The sequence below is a fragment of the Stegodyphus dumicola genome, chromosome 6, assembly GCF_044657685.1.
Source record: "Stegodyphus dumicola isolate Sdum_Otavi_A_Nest chromosome 6, ASM4465768v1".
NCBI lineage: Eukaryota > Metazoa > Arthropoda > Arachnida > Araneae > Eresidae > Stegodyphus > Stegodyphus dumicola.
In genome coordinates, this window is record NC_140773.1 from 151,356,587 (window position 1) to 151,381,589 (window position 25,003).

The 25,003-nt window shown below is 32.3% G+C and overlaps 2 protein-coding genes and 1 pseudogene across 3 annotated transcripts in view; 2 read left to right on the forward strand and 1 right to left on the reverse strand.

The window, feature by feature from the left end:
• Positions 1-314: 314 nt before the first annotated feature.
• LOC118202402 (nuclear distribution protein nudE homolog 1-B-like) overlaps positions 315-25,003 on the reverse strand; it is a 51,561-nt gene continuing 26,872 nt past the window's right edge. For both annotated transcript variants that reach the window (XM_085819025.1, XM_085819024.1), the window contains exons 7-10: positions 21,132-21,284; positions 15,222-15,319; positions 5,956-6,047; positions 315-626 (exon numbers count right to left, since the gene is read on the reverse strand). In XM_085819025.1, coding sequence (XP_085675151.1) covers positions 557-626; positions 5,956-6,047; positions 15,222-15,319; positions 21,132-21,284 — 413 coding nt within the window. In that variant the 3' untranslated portion in view covers positions 315-556. The remainder of the gene's footprint in view (positions 627-5,955; positions 6,048-15,221; positions 15,320-21,131; positions 21,285-25,003) is intronic.
• LOC146996871 (pre-mRNA-processing factor 40 homolog A-like) lies at positions 9,899-13,597 on the forward strand (annotated as a pseudogene).
• LOC146996872 (uncharacterized) lies at positions 13,928-14,374 on the forward strand. Its single transcript, XM_085819026.1, has one exon. It carries the CDS (start codon positions 13,928-13,930, stop codon positions 14,372-14,374), a length of 447 nt encoding a protein of 148 aa, XP_085675152.1.

Consider the following 25,003-nt stretch of genomic DNA (forward strand, 5'->3'; position numbering starts at 1 on the left):
ATAGCATATTTATCGTGTAGTGCAAATAAATTATATCTAGAACTACAATTATTAAAAATTCCATCTACTAATGTACAGACTATAAAAACCGAAAACCATTTTAATACTAAATTTACAAAATAATAAATAATATAGATCACATGATGAAACAGTAACATACAGCATTTACAACTGTTTAGTGGGTTTCGGAAATAAAAATAGTAAGATAAGTAATATTTCTTCTTCCTTTTTGAATCATGGATGTAAAACATCATTAGCTTTCAGAATACCTCGACATATTTATATCTAAATAAGAGAAAAGACATTTTCTAAAAACTTGTTTGTATTATGATTTATTCACTAAATGAATTCACCATGTATAAAATAAAAAACCAACAACATGCTTTTTAAAATATAAACTAAATATTACATAGAAACAGTATTTTTTTTAAAGACACAAATAATATACATTTATAACTCAAACTTTCATATTAAAAAGTTCAGGCAACAAAATTATAGCTATACAGAATGTTTTCAGAAATAAACGCCATATAAATATGTCGGCAAAATAAAATTTTCATGCAGTCAAGCTAATGCAGTCTTGAGGACTCGATAAAGATCCTTTACTGAGCAAGCGCTTGGTTCGTCTATTGAAACAGAAAAACAATTATTATTAATTTTATAAATATAATAATCAGTATAATACAGGATGTACGAAAATTTTTCGCTGAATTTGCATTTCAAAAACAAACTTAATCAAAGATTTACAGATGAATAATACACATGAAAAACAAATAAGTATAGTGGGAAAAACAACAATAACAACCTGTCACAACAGCACTATTTCTATATTAAGCTATCATTTACTAGCTAAATTCAGAAGCATTAAAAAATGGTATGTTTTCCTAAGAAATTATCCAAGCAAAATGTTTTGGCCGAAGTTATATGTACTAGATATACAGTGGATGGACAAAAATATGGAAACACCTTGTGAAATGCATGTTTGAAAAGAAAGATTGATTTTAATGAAATATGTAGGTGGCACTCGCATTTTTGACTACTGACGCCACCTATAGAACTTCGTAAATGATCTTGATCCGCCTTGCACCGCAGACATTTTGGTCGGATAGCTCAGAAGCAATCTCTTCTTCAGAAACACACAGAAGGTCGAATTCTGAGATTACACCACGACAATAGTTAAGTGACTTATGTGCTGTTACAGTGACATTCACTTGCCCAAGTTTAGTTATCGGAAGTAAACAAGCAGACTGGGTGGCTGAGGTTGTATCAATCAGCAAGTCTCCGGAGCGGAGACGCTTTATATTTCTCGGCTCACCAATACAAGACATGTTGTATTTGTTTATTACAAAAGGAGACATCTTATGCATTTCGCCAGAAGGACTAGAGATGACTAGGAAACAGGGACTATTGTTATGATTTTTTTCATTTGTATCTGTACGTAATTTTTTTGCAGTATACTTTTTAGAAGTAGATTTAGTGACTGGTTTAGCAGTAGACGTTTCAGAACTAGGTTGAGCGACTGGTTTAGTAGTAGACGTTTCAGAACTAGGTTGAGTGACTGGTTTAGTAGTAGATGTTTCAGAACTAGGTTGAGTGACAGGAGTGACCTCGAAATCTTTAATTAGGTATATATGTGAAGAAGCCATAGTGAAAGGAAAAAATGATTCGGGTCCGACGGCCCCGCCCACCACAGAGCCCAACAAGGGAACACAGATTCCTGTGTTAGGGCTAGCCGGACCTATACGCAAACTGAAGCCCCACAGTCGGCTTTCCCGAAAGCAGGTACTCCCGAGAGCTTGACCCCAAGCCACTGACACAAGGACTAGTGACCAGCTGATTGACACCCGTGAGGACGACTAAGGTGCCTCCCGTTTAGATGAAGCAGAGGCCAAAGCAGTGTGTTGGGGACAGTACGTCGCCCCTCAACTACCAGGACCCTCCTTTCCAGCGACATGGGTCTCCACGCACGGCAAACACGTGGGCAGTTTTCTCGCCACTTGAAAACTAGAGACAAGGGCTGCTCCAGTCTCTCGTGACGAGCCCCAAACTCCGTAGAGAGAAACCACGAGGGAGAAGGGAACGGAAAAAGTTCCAGCCAAGAGGAGAGGAGACGGAAAAGAGGATAGATCACTGGGGCTCCAGGATCGTGACACCCGTCTCACGAAGAAGATGATCCCCTGAAGGGCTAGGGTACCTCGGGATTGCCACACCCGTACTCACAGAAGTGAGCCCCTGAGTGCCCAGAAGAGAATGTCCGAGAATTGGGGGAATGAGTCATAACTCACAATTAGGAAAGAACAAAAAAGAAGTTTTTTCCCCCTTTTCACGCATTATCACTGCCTTTGGAGAAAGAAAGGAAAAGTTTTCACCACACACACTGACCTTGCGTTTTCTGCTTTCAAAGCAAACAAAATTACCCAGATCAAAATAAATAATTCATTATTATTGCTACACCTATAGAACTTCGTAAATGATCTTGATCCGCCTTGCACCGCAGACATTTTGGTCGGATAGCTCAGAAGCGATCTCTTCTTCAGAAACACACAAAAGTTCGAATTCTGAGATTACACCACGACAATAGTTAAGTGACTTATGTGCTGTTACAGTGACATTCGCTTGCCCAAGTTTAGTTATCGGAAGTAAAGAAGCAGACTGGGTGGCTGAGGTTGTATCAATCAGCAAGTCTCCGGAGCGGAGACGCTTTATATTTCTTGGCTCACCAATACAAGACATGTTGTATTTGTTTATTACAAAAGGAGACATCTTATGCATTTCGCCAGAAGGACTAGAGATGACTGGGAAACAGGGACTATTGTTATGATTTTTTTCATTTGTATCTGTACATAATTTTTTTGCAGTATACTTTTCAGAAGTAGGTTGAGTGACTGGTTTAGCAGTAGACGTTTCAGAACTAGGTTGAGCGACTGGTTTAGTACTAGACGTTTCAGAACTAGGTTGAGTGACTGGTTTAGTAGTAGACGTTTCAGAACTAGGTTGAGTGACAGGAGTGACCTCGAAATCTTTAATTAGGTATATATGTGAAGAAGTCATAGTGAAAGAAAAAAATGATTCGGGTCCGACGGCCCCGCCCACCACAGAGCGCAACAAGGGAACACAGATTCCTGTGTTAGGGCTAGCCGGACCTATACGCAAACTGAAGCCCCACAGTCGGCTTTCCCGAAAGCAGGTACTCCCGAGAGCTTGACCCCAAGCCACTGACACAAGGACTAGTGACCAGCCGATTGACACCCGTGAGGACGACTAAGGTGCCTCCCGTTTAGCTGAAGCAGAGGCCAAAGCAGTGTGTTGGGGACAGTACCTCGCCCCTCAACTACCAGGACCCTCCTTTCCAACGACACAGGTCTCCACGCACGGCAAACACGTGGGCAGTTTTCTCGCCACTTGAAAACTAGAGACAAGGGCTGCTCCAGTTTCTCATGACGAGCCCCAAACTCCGTAGAGAGAAACCACGAGGGAGAAGGGAAGGGAAAAAGTTCCAGCCAAAAGGAGAGGAGATGGAAAAGAGGATAGATCACTGGGGCTCCAGGATCGTGACACCCGTCTCACCAAGAAGATGATCCCCTGAAGGGCTAGGGTACCTCGGGATTGCCACACCCGTACTCACAAAAGTGAGCCCGAGTGCCCAGAAGAGAATGTCCGAGAACCGGCGGAATGAGTCATAACTCGCAATAAGTAAAGAACAAAAAAGAAGTTTTTTTCCCCTTTTCACGCATTATCACTGCCTTTGGAGAAAGAAAGGAAAAGTTTTCACCACACACACTGACCTTGCATTTTCTGCTTTCAAAGCAAACAAAATTACCCAGATCAAAATAAATAATTCATTATTATTGCTACTTTCTTTTGAACGACGATCCCCGGAATTTTCGGGAATCGAAGTTCAAAATCCCCGGAGCACAAACACCCCTGTATATTGTTTTTATGTTCCAGTTATGGTTTTTATGCCTTAAGCATGCGCACAGTGGTAGAATTGTCAACAATTTAAAAGTTTTTTAAGTGGTACTAAACCTAATGAGGCCCCCATTAGTTTACATTTGAAATTCTTAGTAGACTAGTGACTTAAATCAGTTTGCACACCAAATTTAGTGTCTTTTTGCCGAGTAGAACCACAAGTAAACTTTCAATTTTGTGCACCGAAAAATCTGTCTTCATGTCTGCTGGCTGAACTGCTTGTTTTTTGCACATAAACTCTAATTTTAATAGGAAAAAAAAAATGTTTTTAACTGTATTTGGCATTTTATTCTTTCAGCATTTTACAATTTTTAATGATGTTTTGAGTTTTTATGTATTTTTGCCTAGCGGTGAATGGGAACTGAATTAATTGAATAAGAACTTGAGAATTATACTCAAAATCTACTTTTTAAGTATAATTTGTCATATAAAGGCTACTTCATGCTACATATTGCACATTTTATCTTTCTCTAAAGTAGTAAGATACCAGGTTGGAAAGTGGCCTTATGCCTTTTGCATGTGAAATGCTATCTTTAAATAATTAAATGATATGGTAAAACAAAGGGATAGCAGTTCCATTTGGGAGGAGGGGATCTGTACAAATGTTAGAGATCTTGTTTCCACATTTGATTATGCTCAGAAAAATAAGAAAATGCAAATATTTAGTGAATGTTCCTAGCACATAATCTTCATGCTGAATTCCTTCAAAATTCGAAAATTACTTAACTTTCCATGTATACTGCAGAAAATGTCTCATAGCAAATATGCAATTTCAACACTGTTTTTGAGCTAAATCGTTCATGTGAAACTGAAGAGTATTCTGTATAACAAGCTATAGAGATGAATTTTTTTTGTATTGTAGCCATTTAGTCAGCTATTAAGATAGCAAAGAATAAAAAAATAAATCAACGTGTTCTGCCACTTCCAGCTCGACATTAAATATCAAATTTTAAATCTCTATACTAGACAAATTGTTCCTTAGCCTTATTTAATGCCAAGCATGCTTAGGTCATATATGTCCAAGGAAAGGAATTACAGCTCTTTAAATCCAAAACTGGTCTTTAAAAATATTGAATCCCCAACAATATTTTAGAACTAAATTTCTTATTAAACAAATTTCACTTTTGTTACTGAAGCTAACTTTTTATAGCATGATTAAACATTTATTGTTATAAAAATATATATGGACTATAAAATATAGTATACAAACATGCATTATAAAGTATAGTATCCATATGTGGTTGAAAAGGTTTTAGTAAGAATGAAAATGTTAGTATCATGATGATAAAAATTAATGACTAAAGCAGTCATATATACACTCTTTAAAAAAATTACTATGGCAGTTTTCCTTTGTAATCAGAAGGAATTTCATTCAACATCTGTGGTTCACAGAAGCTAATGAAAACTTTATTTGGCAGATTATTTGATCTGTCAGATGATGCAGTGATTGAAATTCTGCTGTGATTAATTCAATCAGTAAGCAAGATATGTAAGAAAAATTCATATAAAAAATCCCTTCAGCATTAAATAAATTATGTCAAGATTCATATGGATGTTTTCTCAAGAACCTAGACACACATTTTTTAGGTCCCTTTTCTCTGCATTATGCAATATACATTATAAACTCAAGCTCTACCTTTTAATACTATTTTCCTTAAGCTTCTATAAAGAAATAAGATTTAATATTTTTTATTGATCCAATTCTATTTAATAATTTCTATCAAATCAGACAAATACTTTTATTGCTATAGTATTTTCTCCTGGCTTTAATAAATGATATTCTAGTGCAGTTATATTATTACAATATGTAAACTTTAATATCTTAATGCTTTTATCTCTCAAAATTTTTTAGAACTGAATTTTATTTAAAAATGTGAAAACAGCTAACACATATTAATTTAGAAATCAACTAACACATCTTTGAAATAAATATGGAAAGGAGATTTTACTCCAAACTATTGGATGTAAAGAAATAAGTCTTCTTACACTGGAGAGTGACTTCCATTCTCCTTCTTTTCGGACTTTGGAGAGTTTTCTTTAACATAAGCTCTGCAAGATGCTAACTTAGATTCTAAAGCCTATAAGTAAAAATTAGCAATTAAATTTAAAGCTAAAACATGCATGAATAACAAATTAACAGAGAAATAAAATGTTTTCCTTAATGTTAAATATTTGATTTTACTTTAAGCATATATTCAACTTTGTCTTTTTTAAGAAAAATTTGAAAAGATCAAAGTTATTGTTATGAGCCTCCAAAACAGAATGAGGAAGTGCTATTAAATTAAATTAAAGTCACTTAAACAACCATAAAGAAATATGCATATAATAAACATATCTTGTTCAGAAAGATTAACCATAAAACATAGAGGTATTAAAACCTGAACACTTTTGAGGAAGACTCATAGAGCTGAAAATGTACAATTTAAAGTACAAAAGTTTTTCTACAAAACGAATGTAAATCTGAAATTTAATATTATTTTATTTTAATTTGTTTTCTTCACATATAATTAAAATAGATATTAAATGATTAGTCCATAAAATATCTCTTTTACGATTAAGGTAATATGCAGTAAAAAATAAAATTATAAATAATCTAAAAATATTACCGAGTTTTATTTTGAGAGATAAGAATGAGTACTACAAATATATCTTGGAAATTAATTAGCACACACGATTTAAATTTTGAAATAAGTAACTATAAAATTGTATGCTATATCCCCTTGCTCTTTTCCCCTACTGATTTAGGTTTCCTTGAGATTCAGGTTTCTGTACTTTTTCTTGAGAATTAGATCACTATACCTACAAGAATGGTTATTCAGATATTTAAGAAACTGAAAGGAAATTATTTGTGAATATGCAATATGGTCTAATTGTGATTTCATTGGATTATTAGATTGCAATATGGTCTAACTGTGATTTCATTGGTCTTCGTGACCAATGAACATTCATTGGTCTTCGTGACAGTATGTTGCTGAAAACTCTTCGCAACAGCATGTTGCTGAAATAAAAAAACCCTCTGCAGATGGGTGTGTCATATATGCATCAGTTCCAAATGTCACTAGTAGTCACGTGTTGCACTGGTACATCACTGCTTGTGTTGATCTTCCGGATGGGCGTGGCATATATGCACTCTCACAAATGCACATTCTTTTAGAATTTTTTTAAATCACTACATGGAACTCCTCGTGTCAGTTAACTTTAGAACATAAACATTGTTGACCTTCTGTCTGTGAAGTACTTTCCGATTCTGGTGATTCGTTTACGTGACGGCAGATAATATAATTTAAGGTAAACAAAACCTTGCTGACATGCAGTTGGTTTTGCATGATATAAACACTGAAGTTTTCAATGCTTCACACTTTTTTTTTGTTTTGTTTTGTTTTTTTTTTGTTTCTTTCCTATGGGAAGACTGGGAGCGGAACTGCATAAACTTCTTTCCTATGAAAAGTTTGGGAGTGGAGCTGCAGTTTTAGGAAATTGGTTTGTATTTAGTTTTCATCTTTAGACAGCAGACATAAGCATTTTGCACCAGGTAAGTGAGTTAAACTAATAGTGCGATACCTAAAAGAAAGAAGTTTTTAATGGAAGAAGAGTATATTTGAATTGTAAAAGCCCACGAGTGACTATTTTGATACTGAAAACTCTAGATTTAAGTGAGAACTGCGATTTTAATAAAGAAATTTTCTCGACACAGAATTGGAAGTTTGTTTTGCTTTCACCTCATAATCCAGCAGAACAATGCCTACTCCATCATGAACGCGAACTGTTAAGTAATTTAGGCCTTATGAATTTACAGGAATTGCAGAAGTAAACTTAATTCAAAGTTATGTGAATGAAACTAATTTTTCCACCATTTTTTTTTGATAATCTAATGAACATAATAGCTGAAGAAACTAATAATTTTTATGAATAAAAGATGAGTGTAAATCCCTCTTCATCCAAAATGAACATACTCCTCTAGATGTGCCTAAAATGAGGGGACCCTAGGATTAATTATTAGAATCTAATTAAAAATGAATTGAACTAGGATCAAATTAAAAAGTTCAACCTGAAAATGTGTTTCATAACTAATGAAACAATAGCGACTAGATTATCACACACTGTCTCCTTCCTGAATCACTTATGCTATGATATATGACCATATATTTTATTATTTTTAACACACATTTAGATATACATTTAAGTAAATGTTTTACAACATTTCATCATGACGAGTGAAATATTTTAGTTTGCATTTAGATTTTAATTATTTTTTTTTCCAGAATCTCTTGATAATCTGTATTTATGATTATACTACTCTTAGATACCATTACAAAAAAATCAAAATTGTTAAAAAAAATATTTTTAACCCCTTAACTGCCGTGGAAAATGTACAAGATTCATTTCCCAGTGCCATGGTTTTTCACACAGGCACGCGTAGTTACGCGATGTATTAGGGGGAAAATAAGTGCAAGTTTTACTTTCTAAGAACTGTTTACTTTCACAAAATAAATAAAAGGAAAAAATGAATGCACAAAACTTAATGTTTTGAGTAAAAGTATAATAAAAATGATGTTTTTATAATAAAAAAGATCCCTAAAATGGAGTTTCGATCAATTCATTTTTAGACTAGTAAAGTGTAATATCAGGTTTTAATGTTATACCTTGTGAAATCAGTATGCCTAAAAAAAATATATTTCTTCTGAACTGGTTGAATGCCCCGATTTTGTTCTTTATTTTTCATTTGCAAGGTGTTGGTTCATATACTTGTCTACAAAACGGTTAGTTTCAGTAACAATATGAAGCACAAGCACTTCATCAAAAATAATTCAAAAAAGATAAATGGGTTTGAAACATCCATTATATCTTTCTTTATTCCTGGAACCTACAACAAAAAGTAAATGAAAACGGAGGCCACAGAATAAAAAAAAAAAAAAAAAAAAAAAAAATGCGTTTTAATCAAACAACACCACGCAGTCATCATATTTCACTGCTTTAGACACATCCCTCTTTCCAATTTCTCCCCACACTTCTCTGAAATAGTATCCTCCTTTGCATACTTTGTCAAGGTCATTGTGTCGTTGCATTCAAAGCCTTGCCAATAATTTTATGGGTAGTAGCGCAAAGCAAATGATAGTAGTTTGGAAGGGCGTATATGTATATGCCCAAGGCAGTTAACGCATCGGCTGAGCAAGGTGTATATATACGCCTGCATCAGTTAAGGGGTTAATTTTTTTTTTTTTTTTTTTTTTTTAATTTAGGCTTAGCAATGCAAAATATTCTGTCTTGCAAGATTGTACTAGGGTAACAACACACTTTCTTCAAGGTGAGTTGCGCAAAGTGAAATGCCGTCGTGTAAGAGGGTTAACTGCTGATGCATATATGATACACCCATTGTGAAGGGGGTTAAGGCTGCTTTTTTCATGAATGGGTTTATTCACAATACTAGCTCTATTCCAATCTTCTACAGACTGTAGATAAACTTATTCATGCAATTCATTAGTGACTTACTATTTTCATTATTCAATTTATTGTTTGAAAGAGAGTGTATTTGTACAGCTTTTTTTTTATGCTCTGTAACCCTTATCACTCACTTTCATTCTGGCCTAGTAATGAAAAACAAATGTTTATGATTAAAATAGGTTTTAATGTTTTTCAGAATACTCTCAATGAAGATCAATACACTTCTGCATGCATTTGAACCAATTTTTGAAGCCTTCTTTCCACTCCGATCAAGGTAACTCCAAAACATGCGTTTTGACTGCAGCAACCGCTTCTTCGGGTGTCGCAAATTGCTGACCACATAATTTATTTTTGATGTGTGTGTGTGGGGGGGGGAAGTCATTGGGTGCCAAATCAGGGCTGTACAATGAATAATAGCCTATCGATTTGATGTTTTGGCTCATCAAAAATTCCTTTGAGTAACTGTGCAAGAACTTACATTATCATGATGAAGAATGATTTGCCTCCTCTGCTATTTTTGAATTTCTACAATGACTTCTGTCAAACAAATGGTCGTGTACCAGTCGTGTTGGCCATTCTGCATTGCTCCAATGACATTGTCACCACGTTACTGGTAATGCCAAAGAAACAGGCAACCATTTGCTTTGATGTGCTTCTTCCACAACAACTTTTGCATTTAGCTCGTCATAGGAGACGCTGGTTTGCTTTGGGTTCATATGTAGAGATCCATGACGTCACCTGTGTAGATGTTATACACAGACTTTTATGCACCTTGAAAGTGTTTTTCCAACATTTCCTTGCACCAATCGACACTGTAAACAACACAAACCACGCTAAAATGGCAAAATGTTCTGAAAAAGGTATGGTTAAAAATATCGAATTTTCAATTGGAATCATCTGTGGCTGCGTAGCAACACTTACTGTTGCCAAGGCCAGAAATATAAATAGCAACCTATATATATGCCAGACTCATGCATTTACACAATACATAATGCAACATTCTAGCTCCATGCTACCTACATATACACATGAATCGAGCCACAAAAGAATTAAAAGCTAGCTGTAAATTTAAATTCCTCGGCAACACTACAAAAGATAAAACTGCGTGACAGAATTCTAAAAATGTAATAGGAATTTATCGTCTGTGAACTAACGAAGAAGAAGGCGGCTGATGGTACTTTTTTTTAAAAAACAAGGTGTTTACTGATTGTGCATACGTGATCAGTCAACATCACTGGACAGTTTTAGACCTGAATGAAATAAACCCGATACTTGTAACCAGTTGGTGTGATGTCTGTTTATGAAAATTGTTACAAATATGGCTTATTCTAACCCTATTTGCATCATCTCTCCTCCTTGAAATAATTTTTTTTTTCTTTTCTTTTCGCCGCCACTGTTTATGTCACGAATGGACTGTTCCAGCCTTATTAATATGCAAAAGTGAAACTCGAAATTACATCATCTGGAAAGCAGGGTCGTACTGATAGTTGACCGACTTCTGTGTTATGACGTCATATATCTACTACATGTATAAACATCTTGCATCGCTGTATCTTAAGGATTATTATTTCCCCCTTTTTCTTTGGGTGTTGTTCCAGTTCGCATTCGGGAACGTTCTTGTGATGTGTGGCGTCCAGTGTTGAGTGGCTCTTTAGTGTCGTGGCTTTGTGCCTTTTTTTTTTTTTTTTTTTTTTTTTTTAAGGATTCAGCAAAGTGACGAAGTGTTCAATTTGTTGTTTCCTGTGATCAACTGCGGTGGGCGGCATCTTTAAACACAAGTGTTTTCAAGGTTTAATTTTCCAAGTGTCTTCTTAGTTAAAAACATGGATTTATTTAATCAAGTGAAATTCAAGTTAATCATGCAATTTTTTTTTTTTTTTTTTTTACTGTGATATGTTTGTCGCGAGTTTTTGAATGCCAGTATTTATGGAACAGGTAATGTGTTTGTTGAACCATTAATAGTGTAATATTCTTAAAAGAAAACCCTTGGGGATTAATGAATAATTAACTAAGTGCATTTTTTTTGTAATAATTATGTTATAATCTTAACTTCAAGTTTCTTGTAGTAAATTTGTTTATTGTATATTTAATTTTATATATATTGTTAAATGTTTTTTAATAAATTGGTTAAGTTTAAAACTTTTGTCATTAATGTCTGCATAATACATAAAGTTAGGGTGTTTCTATACTGTGATTGTTATTTCTGCTAATTTTTTTTAAATGCTTTCTATAGCTTAGTACTTAAACTTTGTTTTTTGCGTCAATAATACCCACTACTCTGGAAGCCCACAGCTAGTGAACTTCAAAAGAAGGTACTGTGAAAACTTTTTTCTTCCAGATAGTGAGTGCTACTTTGTTTTCAAAATGAGTTTTTAAATAATTTAAAGTTAAATGCTGAAAAATTGGAGTGAACTTCCCAGAAAATATTAAGAAAGCTGATGTTAGATAGAAATAGAATGTCTTCAGTTAGCTCAAATTGAGAAGCAGACAGGACTAGAAAATTTAAAAAAAACATTGTCTGGTGATAGAAGAAACACACAGATTAGTGCTCAAAATTTAATAAAAAGTATTCAAATGCTTACTATTCCTGTGCCTAAGAAGCTAGAGGCATTCCTTCTCTCTCTTTTTTTTTTTTTTTTTTATTTCACTGGAAAAAGCATTTGCTACAAAAGTTCTGAAAGGCTTACAAGCTGAGATACTAACTAATTTGCTTGAGATTAAAGCTAATAATGTTTTAACATATGCAATTAAGGTGTAATTGTTGGATAATGAAAAAAAATTAAAGAGTTGTTTTTAGCTAAATTTGAGCTGACACCAAGAGAGATCCTTAACAATTTTAAACTTGCTCATCATGCAGCTTACAATTTGCATGTTCAGTTTACACTGCGATTGACTGCAACACTCAAATACCATTGTCAGGTTAGGAAAATGCAAAAGGACTAAAAAATTTAGCAATTTAATTGTTGCAGATAAATTGTATGAAACTCTGGATCTCAAACAATAGAATACATAGATATTCATGAGGGCAAAACATGGTTTAATCTAAACCAACTAAGACAAGAATGCAATTTTTATATCTCATCGCACAGAAATCATTGTCTGAAATAAATAATCCTAGGTTTCATTCTAATTCAACTAAAGCACTAAGTGTTCAAAAACAAACTATGAAGAATGAAGCATTCTGTCAAAATCAAAACAGAAGTGGACTGAATGTGATTCGTCTGGCATTGGAGAAAATTTGCATTGAATAAAAAAAATTGCATCAAATAAGGTAATGGGGAAAAAAAAAAAAAAACCTAGCATTAATAATGCCAATTTTATTCAGGAGTTACAATATAATGATAGAAAATAAAAGCACTTATCAATTCAGACCATTAAGCTCGAATTATTAATTCATCATTAATTGAAACCAAAACCCTGCTGGAGGATAAAATAATACTCAGCTCATGTTTTGATGAAAAAAAGAAGGCAAATATCGTTAGAGTAGGATAAGCTCAATTTTTAGCCTGAGTGAATCTAAAAATCATTGTTGCAGCAGTATATAAATCATCTGTTCCTCTATTTTTAACACCAAATATCTTTTCTCAACTTGGAGATCTTGAGGTCTGGAAAGCTGTACTAGACCATGAAAGAAAAGAACTATAATGATGATGATCCTTTTCTGTTTTTTGCAAAATGAGAAAAGGAAGAAGCAAAAGGTCTGAGGAAAAAGAACATGAAATTTTAAGTACCGTTTTAGATTGCACAACTTCTGTCACATATAGAACAACTTGGCAAGAAGCACAGCAGTTAATGCTTGACAAGCCTCAGTTTTCAGAGGATGCAGAATTATTAAATATGGATAAAGATGATGCTTTAGCAGCCTTTGAAGAATATATATATATGACAATTAAAACAGAAAGAGGAAGAAGAAAAGAAAAGAGAAAATACAGAGGCAGCAGTGAAAACATCGTGAAGTTATCATGCACCTTCTAAATGAACTTTATGACACAGGTAAGCTAACTTCAGTGTCACTGTAGATTGGGCTTTATTTCACGCTAAGTGCTGCAATTAGATCTAGCAATATGCTTTCCCAACCAGATCTTTTTAAAAATTTTATCTTAAAGAACTGAAAGCATGTTTTCCTGATGAGAAGAAAACTATAAAAGAACTGTTGAAGGAGAAAGGTTTTATTGTTAAGTTGTAGAGCCAATAAGATTATTTTGAAGCAGCAGGTGACATGAAAAATGTACAATGCCCTTGTCGGGACTCCAGCCCTGGACGTCACAAATACGCATCGGATATGCTTTGCACTACACCATGACGGCATAAGAAAGAAGGGAGAAAATACCTTATAAAGTTAATACATCATTTGAGGATTTGCTACAGTTGAAAGTCAAGATAAAAGATCAAATTTAGATGCAGGAAATGTTGAACGTATGTATAATAGTTTGCTGGAAAAACAGAAGCTCAGGAAAAAGAAAGATTACAAGAAGAAGCATGAGAGCAAAAGCGATTTGAGAATGCATTTCGAAGTATGCTTAAAATTGCTGTTCCAAGTGTATATTCTATTGTTGAATGGAGTCAGGTTCGAAAACAATTTGGAAGTGAAACAGCTTTTAAAAATATCACTGTTGAATTTGAAAGAATATGGTTATTCAAAGATTATCAGATGACACTAAAAGAAGCATGCAACCATCATCATAGTAAATCTCAAAAGCACACCCAAAAGTTTAAGAAACAAAAGCATCATTCTAGGTCACATTCAAGATCTAGATCAGATCCTGAGGAGGATTATAGGCTCAAAAGTAACAGTAAAAAGAAACACAAGTCTTGTTCTAGATCTAGGTCAAGGTCTAAAAGTCGATCATCTGTGGCTTCACATGTTTGGTCTGATGACAATGAACATGCTATGCATCACAGGAAAAAATCAAGGAGAAAGGTTAAAATAAGAACTCTTAACACCTTCATTAGAAGTGGATAGCAATACTGACTGTGACCATAAAAAAAGGGAAAAAAAAAAAAAAAAAAGATAACATATCAAAATAAAAGACCCAGACATAGCAGTAGTATTTCTAAAAAAGGAGAAGTTGATTAAGCAAGTGACAAGTGTTTGGAGGTCTTAACATGTCAATGGCCAAATGCACTGGGAATTGAGCTGCAAAGTAATTAAAAACTAGCTGCCCATTTAATGTTGAATCCCTAGGCAACACTACAAAAGATAAAATCGCTTGAGGAAATTCAAAAGATGCAATAATTTTCGAGTTTATCATCTGTGAATTGACTTTATTTGAAAATGGCTAACAGTATTTTTTTTTTTAAACGAAGTATTTACTAATCGTTTGTAGGTGATCAGACCTGGACAGATATAGACCTAAATGAAATAAACATGATACTTGGAACCAGTGGGTGCAATTTCTGCTTATGATAATACATCACCCCCACAAATATTATATAGGAAAAGTCCTTTGAACTGCACAGCAGAAACAGGATGAAAATTGACTGTGTTTCAATTTTTGAATGCAATAGAAAATAATTTGTACTTTGTAAGTGTTCCAACTAAAATTCCCTAAAGGGATAAATTGGTGTTTGCTTTTCCCATGGCGGGGGGAAAATACAGTTTGAACACACAGGAACGAAGATGTGCTAAGGCGTATAGATCCAGCACTGTGCCGCGTATGATATTTCATAATTTTGTTTCAATCATGTTGTTATTGTTTATCAATAAATAATCAAAAGACAACTACTGTGAATTAAATGACTCAACACTTCAAAACAAAGATACCACAGTAAGCAAAGAGGTTATATACAGTTGGAGCATAAATACATACCCCCACTTTCCTAAGAAGATCGCCAACAATATTTAAAGCAGATATTCGGGAAGATGGAGTAAATGGGAGGGATTCATTCAGCTGATGGCTACTTAGACCTAAAAAATAAACATTCAAATCATGTACGCTCCAATTCATTTTATAACATGACATAAATAATATCCAATTTTTATTGTAATTTTTTTAAAACTATTTTTAACTGTATTTGAAGTTTACCTTTTTTTGTATTTTACTATTTTTAATGAAAATGTTTCAGTCTTTTATGTATTTTTGCCTTGCCACGAAATGAGAACTGAATTAGAAATATAGCTCCAATGAAATTCGAGGAAATAAGTTTAAAAGAAATGCAGCAAACAACGTGTATAATTTAACAGGCTGGTACATGGAAGTCATGTGGTATCCAAATCAGATATTTTTCCTGTTCTTCTAGACATCCTTTCAATTCAGTAGAAGTTCAGTATCATGTTAATATATGCTCTATCATCCAAGCTCTTTCAATAAATGTTTAAATCAGGAAATTGTGGAGAATATTGCAGAGTGAAGGATCTAAGGTAAAGAAGCTACTGATGTATAATATTAGCCTTATGTTTCAGGTTTTGATCTTATTTACATTGAAAATTATTACACAAATTTAGTTTATCTGCATTTTATTGAAGATTTTAAGGATAAACAATATATTATTACCATTACAGGCTCAACCACTATAAGATTCCTCAAGCAGCTAACTCATATTCAACTAACCACCACACTTTGACCCCCATGCTCTACTACAGTTGAATGCTCTTCTCATGCAACTCTATTTTGGGCTTCCTCTGAAGTAATTTATACTTTCAGCAAATTTGCTTTGAACACTTTGATGCAGCTTTACAAAGAGTTAAATTTATAGCACAACATAAATGTTCAAATTTTTTACCATATAATTAATAAATTTTGATATGAGCTCTTATGATTGCTCTGCAAACATCAAAGCAATTTTTTTTTCCCATTCATGTATGCTGGATCATGTTCTAGTATGACTGCAGCAAATGCTGTGACGATTTTTTTCTTCAAAAGTCATTTGGATAATGGATTGTCTCGGAATACATAATCTTTTTAACATATACCCCCCCCCAAAAAAACACCCCAATGAAATTAAATGAGGAAACTTAGGAGGCCAAAGAATTGGACCAAGCCTACCAGTTTGCCCACATCAATTGCTACTTGGTTTACATTTTAGGCATGCCAATGTTACAGTCAAAACCTGAACTCCTTCCAATTATATAGTATTGAAATTGAAAAGACTGATTTAAAATAAAGCACAATACAGTTACTCAAATTGAAAAGTGAAATACATTTTTATGTCCCTAAATAACTAGACTGTGTATATATATCTAATACAATTACAATTAAGGTGCGCATCACAATTTTCCAAACACTTAAAATTCCATTTTATTTGCTACACTAACAAAACATAATATGAAATTTCACATTATATAATAATATGCACACCAAGAAAATTATCCCCTTCCCTAAAGATGCAAAGGATTAGGTAACATTTTGAAATAATACTTAAAAAAAAATTATTTCTAGATAAAATTCACCATTTCACTTTTACAGCAGAATTCTGCAACTACTTAATCCAGGTATGGCTATAATATGCAATTATTTTTGGATGCAAACAGAAAATTGAGCACAGTAAACTTAAAAATTTTTCCTAATATAAATATACACATAAACTTTTTGATAAATGTACACTATAATATATATTTATTGACAAAATTAAACTTTTTACCATTATTCAAGTTACATAACATTCTTTGCATACCTTTTGTAATAATCAGACATCATGAACTTGCAAATTTTTTGTTTTAGATAAATCATTAATTTTGAGCTGATAACCCACTATCTTTTTTATATAAATTTTGAGTTTATGTGGTTAGTACATATAAAGAAGTTATGCATTCAGACCATTTCACATGATGAGTTTCAAATGAAAAGTACTTAACCTAGTTTATTTATATTCTTTGCAATGAAAGAAAATTTGTTACATTGCATGCTAATAAATTCTTAGAGAATAAATAAATAAATAAAAAGCAAGAAACGTGGCTTTCCCTTTCTCTCACACACACACTTTTTTTTTACTCGCATAATTCATACGTGGTATTAAAAATCAAAAACACGGTAAAAGTGACATAAAAGGCAGAATTTTTCTTAATAAAATCAAAATTTCAATTTTAGGACTTGAAAGCTCTTTGTGATGTTATTAATTCCACAACACATGCACAGAACATAATGGAGGATTTCGTGTAAGGATTTAATTTTGGGGAAAATCGTGTTGCCGAGGTATACAGAGTATTTATTTATTTACTTAGTTTTTCTTTTATTTAAGAGCATAAAATTTATTTATAAAATAATTTTGCAGGTGGCTATATAATTTTTCAGTGATATAAAATATTTTAATGTACTTTTATAAGAGTTCATCAAAATTTTTTTTATCATTTATTTCTCTTTCTCCCAACATTTTCCTTTTGTATTGGCATTTTTTTTCATATAAATATATATATATAAAACATAATAATTTTGTATTCAATAAATCTTTTTTAAATGATTCCTAAAGTAGAATTTAGCTATTTATGCACAGACAATCCAAATTTAATATAAGAATTATAAAGGGAAAAATGTAATCAAAACTCAGAAAGAATGAACTACGATCAACAAATATGACTAATCTGTATAATCTCTGTTCTCAAAGTATGCAAATTATTGGAATTTTTCTGTACTCAAGACTATTCAGCTTTGGTACATTTAAGTGAGATCAATGGCTTATGCATGCTCCAGCAAGGTCTAGCTTTTAAAAATAATCTTAACTCTTTCCAGTTGGTTGTCCTTTATATGCATTCCATACAAACATCTCGCACTGCAGGATGTCCCACCTGTGCATCGGAGAATGAGCATAAGGGACAGGTGATGCATACATGTATTTTAAGCTGAAACACTTTTTAAAGACCACTAGATGGCATTCTGTGTCCATTACTTTTGAATTGAATACAGTTTTAGGATCCTGACCTTCAATTTGATCACATTCTGCCTTTGGTGTCAACTGTTGTGAGGGGAATGGGGAACGCATAATGTAAACAGAGTTTGGGTCTTTTACTCACATGTGATATAAAAAGTTGCGTTTCTGATATCCCTTCAAATAATTTTTCTATTCTTTTTCTTGCTACTATGTAGGGTCTTTTAAGGTCACTATGTGGGGTTCTGCTACGCTTTGCATTGCTTTTATCGCTAATATTTCGCTCACTTCCTTTTTTATTTTGGAAAGACTTGACTTCAGTTTATTATGGTGAGTCAGCATTATTTATCAGAAGGATCTACTTGTTTGGTAAATAAGCCGATTACTGACATGGATGAGTGTGAAGATTCATTTTCTGATGAGTTAGAAAAGCGATATTTTGAGTAATTCTGATATGGATATTTTGGATTCTGATATGGATGGATAACTGATCTCATTGAGTGCCTGTCTTCCACATCCCATGAAAGATTTTGTTACCTCTTCCTGTAAACAGACTTTTTTTGTATTTTTTCATTAATTTAAAGTTTAGTAATGTATTTTATCAGACTAATTTGAATAGTGCTTCCAAAAATTATTTTTCAAAGTAAGCAATTATTTTTTATACATTTTCATGTACAGTAAAGGAAAAATATTACTACAAGCTAATTTTAACATATATGATAGCTTAAGTAATAATCTAAAACAGTAGCAAAAATTTATGATATTAGGATTTCAATTTTATTGTGATTCCCCGCTAAAGTTACGCTTAGTGATACAAAACCATTGTTCCATAATTTCTTTCAACTCCCATCCACCCTGAGAGGACATCTTAGGCAAAGCCGTGCCATCTCGAATGGGTTAAAAAATTATTCATAATATGTGTATTTAAATTTAAATCCATTTTTGAATAAATAATTTATGCTTAGTTTTCAATATGATTTTCATTTAGTTACATATATATATATATATTATATATATATTGAATAAATACATTGAATAAATACAAATTTAATTAATTCTTTGTGCCATTGCTGCAAGGAATGAAATTTAAAGTTAAAATAATGTGCAAACTTATAAAAGATTTAATTTTCGAACTAATCTACAATATCATTTAAATTCAGATAGCATAAGTAAATCAAGTGCAAAACCAAAACATGAAAATAAATTCACCAATTCAGCAAATTAAAATTAATCTAAAAATTTTTTTTTTTTTTTTTTTTTAATGCATAAATGAATGACTGTTGAGCAGGCAGGAGACAGGCTTATCAAGGGAAAGTTGCCTCCAAACCTAACTCTTAAATCATTCAATTCGTGTTTCGTCATTCATGCAAGCAAGGGTAAAAGTCAAAACCAAAAGTAAATACATTGTGAAGAATGTCCAAAAATAAATACCAACTAAGTGGTACCTTGAGTAATTAGCAATTAAAAATTAAAAGTCTAAAGGAAAATACCAATAATGAATGTAAAGTTTGTTATTAATTAATGTTAAAGCAATGTAAAGTTTAGTATTAAATGAAATTTTTTTAAAAATTAAATTTTCCAGAAAAATTAATTTAGAAACCAATGCATTTTAGAAATTTCATGTTTTGGCTTTCATGTTTCATTCATGTTTCCAATGATTTTCATGTTTTGTTTTTGTACTTGATTACTTATGCTATCTGAATTTAAATGATATTTTAGATTAGTTCGAAAATTAAATCTTTTATATGTTTGCACATTATTTTAACTTTAAATTTGCTTTTTTACGTACATACATGTTTGTTAAAATATATATATATATATATACATATACAACCCTTTTCAGTTTTGAATTTAACATGCAGCTATGGAACAGGAAGCAAAGGGCCCTATAATTATTTTTTAGGACATTTTCTTGATTTTCAGTTTTATGCCATTTCCGTTTCTCAAATTATTCTTAGAGAAAATAATAATAGCTGCAAAATGAGACAAAAATTATGACCATTCATTAAGGCATTTTAAAGCAGATACAACTGTATCTCAATGAAATACAACTTCTCCCTGGCTGAAGTTTTTAATTTTATTATTATACAAAACCTATTTTAAACACAGGATGATCTATTTTGATAACAAAATTTTAACAGTTTTTCCTTTGGTTTGTAACCATGTTAAACTTATATCTATTAGAATTATTATTATTTTAGTTCAGGTAGGAGTACTTTATTCTTCCCCCCTAGTTAACGAATGAAAACTTAAAGATTAACAATGATTATTTGAAACAACTACCACATGAATGTAAAATCACCATACAAAAAGCTGTTCAAAACACATTAAATAAGTAAATTACTAAAAAACCAAACACCTTTACTATGCAGAGGTGGAATTACACTTGGACAACATTATGATATAAAGTTTCAAAAGCACTGATACTGAATTTTTTATATTATTTTATATTGTACCTTTTGATTAGTTATAAAATATATCATAAAAGTATAAATTTTTATAAATTACGTATTATTATTTATATAAGAAACAATCTCATCTAAAGTTGTTTTAAGCTCATCTCCATATTATAAAATAATGAATATTTTTAATGCAAAAGTTTTAGGGAAAAAAAAACTAAACACATATTTCACCAAATACATCACAAACATTCAGGAATTTTTTAATTTCATAACCAAATCAAATGATTTTCATTTGCTAATTCTATAGGTAGTTGTAAACTTCTGAAGCGAGTGGAAAAATTGAAAATTTCACCCAAATCGCTTCTCTTCATCAGAGAAAGTGAGAGAGAAATTCTACTGTCAAAAAAATACTTGAAATTGTAGCAGAAATTATTATAGTTTATGCCAACTGAATTTTCAGCTATTCTCTACATATAAAGCATTAAACCAATGCAGCATTAAAAAAATAATACATACGTTTTATTGACACTTCTGATGAATTTTCTAATTCTGACTTAATCTTGTTAGAATCAGTAACTGTCTTGACACTTTCTGATTTTGAATCAATACTCACTGATTTCTCATACACAGGCCTGCTGGTTTGATGTATTATCATTTCTTGTCTCAAATCTGAAACAATAAGAGAAAGATCATTTTACAAAAATATAGATCAATAAAGAGGAAGATCATTTTACAAACAAAGATACCATTATAGGAAAAAATTAGATTTATCCATAGCAACATGCTTTTGTATGGTTATCACAAAATTAATAATGATAATAGTAATATGTAAGAAATAAGAATGTGCAAAATTTCCATGTGATTTCTTAGTACTGATAATATTTAAGGGGGAAAAAAAAGCATACATGAAAGTGCACAGGAAACAATTTCAAAAAGTTAAAATTGAAATTCAATGCACTGTTGTTTATTGACAACAATGAGAAATCAAAAATATGCATGAAATTTCGTAGGGACCATGAGTTGATCTAGTTTCAGGTATTATGCAACTATGCAAACCAATGATTACGATGCTCTCCTTACCCATTGACTGCTGAACCTTTATAAAATTATATCTGATTCAAATTGGATCCCAATTGAGTCAAAGTCTTATGATTGAATTAAGAACTTAATGTTCCTTAAACAGACACCTCTTTATAAAAATTGCTTCAGTGAGTTTAGGGACAGAACAATCTTTAACAAAAATCATACTGATTCTAATAAATCTAGCAATGCATGCTGTGATATACAGAGGGTGCTTACTTATTTTTAAAATGATTTTGCACTTGTTTTATTTATTTTTATAATGCAATGCATAATTTAAAAAAATTTTGTGGCTTGGTAGCATTTTTTTCTGGACTATAATTCTGCACTGGGATTTCCATGATAGAAGAGCTTTTCATAAAATTTCCAGTGGTACTGATTTCCATTCCTCTTCCATGCAATGGTACTTCTCAAAGTATGACCTGTCGCTTTGTCTTTATGAAGTTTCACTCTTTGGAAGTTTTTGGGATTGCGGTGGACCACACAGAGATCAGAAAATCATCTGTGCGGTCCCCGCAAGTCACTATTTTCAAGCTTTTACAATGTGTCATACCATATGATCTGACATCGCAGACACAATAATTCGGCCCAGTTGATAGTACAAGAGACATAACTTCATGACCAGTGTAAAGAGATTTTAGCACTCTGCACTGTGTCTGTTGTCAAAGCCTCTCGATTTCAGGAAGGCTGACGAACCAATGATCTTGTTTTTCCTCTGATATCGTTCCCGATATAACGAATCAGAGGATGTAAAATACTAATGAAAAATTAAGGAGGCATGGCTAATTCTGTCTGCAGACTTTTCCCGTTGGAACAACATGCCAAAATGTTCTGGAACTCTGAACTAGAGACACCCTTGTTAGCAGGTTCCTCATGTCACGAGGACTTCACTACAATAACTGTTCTATGCTATCCATGAATTATATATATGTAAAGAGCTTCTCATAATTGTAATAAATATGTTTTGAGTTAAAAAAATGCAGTAAGTATTACACAACCTCAAAATGCACTATTCATTATATGGAGTCAGAAGTGCTACCTGATGACGGATTACCCACAGGATAAAGAAATGCAATTTCTTCTGTAAATATCAGATGTAAAACTTTCTCTTGGTGGTACACTGAGTTGATTTTAATATTTTTTTCTACTCTTCTTTTTAATTTCCTACTCTAGAAGAACACTGCAACAATCATAAACCCCTTATTGAATCTTTCTTTCCATTGATGAAACAATATATATATATATATATTTTAGCAATAAATAAGACTTATTTTTGCTGCAGTCATTTAGGCAAATCCATGCTTTATTAAGAGTCACAACGTATTTCCTTTTTTTTTTTTTTTTTTTTTTGAGGTAAACAGTCTTCCTACAGGGTTCTATAAACTGTTCTGCATTGAGCTACATGCCTTGACAAAAGTTGGTGAACATTATGGCTTTTAATTTTCTTAAGCTGCAAATCTTGGTTTATTATTTTATTTATTGTTGCTACATATGTATTTAAAGAACCTGTAACTGATTTCTACATCGGTCAATTTCCTCCTGTTACTAAGTATTTAACTTTAGAAGCATTGGAAACAGTACGTACCTTTTTTTTGGTATTTGTCTGGTATCTTCTTTCCATGTAGAAGTAATGATTGAGAGTTTTTTCTCTTTTTGATTAATAATGTTGTGTATTTTGCACTTAGAATTTTTAATACTGTGTATTTCACAACATTTTTGATTTATGGAATACGTATATATCTCTCTGGAAAGCACAAAAATATATCTTTCAATCCATATATTGTTTACATGCGATGTCTTGAAAGAAGAATAGATTTAAAAGTAGCTGATGTTTTTTGTCATTTCAAATAACAAGCTTAGCCAGAAATTTTTATTTCAAAACATCTGCTTTTTACAAATTCATTCTAAAAATGTACAAACAATCTCTGTATAAATGCTGCTTTAGTCACATATTCCATCTGTATACCAGTAGAACTCTTCAGCAACAGTTGCTGAATTTTGATCTGGTTTTTTTAACAGTAGGCAAATCAAATTTAATGGTACAGAAAAAGATATCTTTGACTACTGTAATGAGACTATTTCACAAATACAGATGTAAAATGAAAGTTTAGCTCTGCAGTTTGTAACATGGTATATATCTACACTATTGTTTAATTCATAAATTCTTGTCACACAGGTGTACGGATTCACCCTACTCTAGCTGTTAACTGCTGGACATAAAGACAGTCAGATGACTTGATTGATGAGTTAGTCATTGCATTTTAAAGTGTGTAAGTAAAATATTATATATTCCGCTGTACAACACACACTTTTAATACCCAAAAAAAAAAAAAAAAAAAACAGGACCGAAATCCATGGATGCACGTTATATGCTGGATATAAAAATGATAGCTTAAAAATAAGGAAAAAAACTGGATTTTTTACATTAACAAAATGCTGCTTATTTAAAAGAAATGATGTACTTTATGAAATTAAACATTTCCATTATCGGAAAACATGAAGAGTTTGTCTTCCCTTATATCTTCAGGCATATCATCAAATTTTGTTTCATCTTCATTATCATTGCTATTTTGATCCATAAATAAATAATCATTATTAGTTCCATCTTTCACCAAACATCCTTGCTGCAGGATGATTTCCGTTTACTTTCGCAAAATGAATGGCTTTGCATTTGAATCCAGCACCATGTTTGTTTCTTTTTGTGAGAGCCATATTTACTACTAAAAGAAGCACTATATCAACTGTATTTCAACTAAAGCAAATGCGATTTAGTAAAGCCCTTGATTTTCACTTGAAAATCTTGGCTTTTAATGACTAAAAATCTTGGCTTTAAATGATGTTTTCTCTCTAGGTAGGGGGAACATCTAACTAATTCCATGAATCCATTCAGGTTGGAAATGCTCTACAATAGCATTCTTTCGGACATTTGCATTGAATACAATCCATTCTGTTTGCCGGCATATTTACTCCCTCCAGCATTTAACCCACACACATATTGTTCCCCTTATTGCTTTTCAGTAGAACTTACCAGTGTTCTAAAGGCTGGAACAAATGTTCGAATAAGTTACCTTAAAAAATAAGAGCATTGCACATGCATTTTTTAAGTTTCTTCATGAAGAATTGCTTGCACGTTATATGGCAAATATACATAAAAATTTTTAAAATGTAGCTTGAAATTATAGATGTAAGTTATATGGCAGAAAATACGGTAATTCCAACTTAAAAGAAATCTCCATTTTTAATTTTCAGATTAATGCAACACAGCCCGTGTGTAAAAAATATATCTACATAGCTTATGGGAATATCAG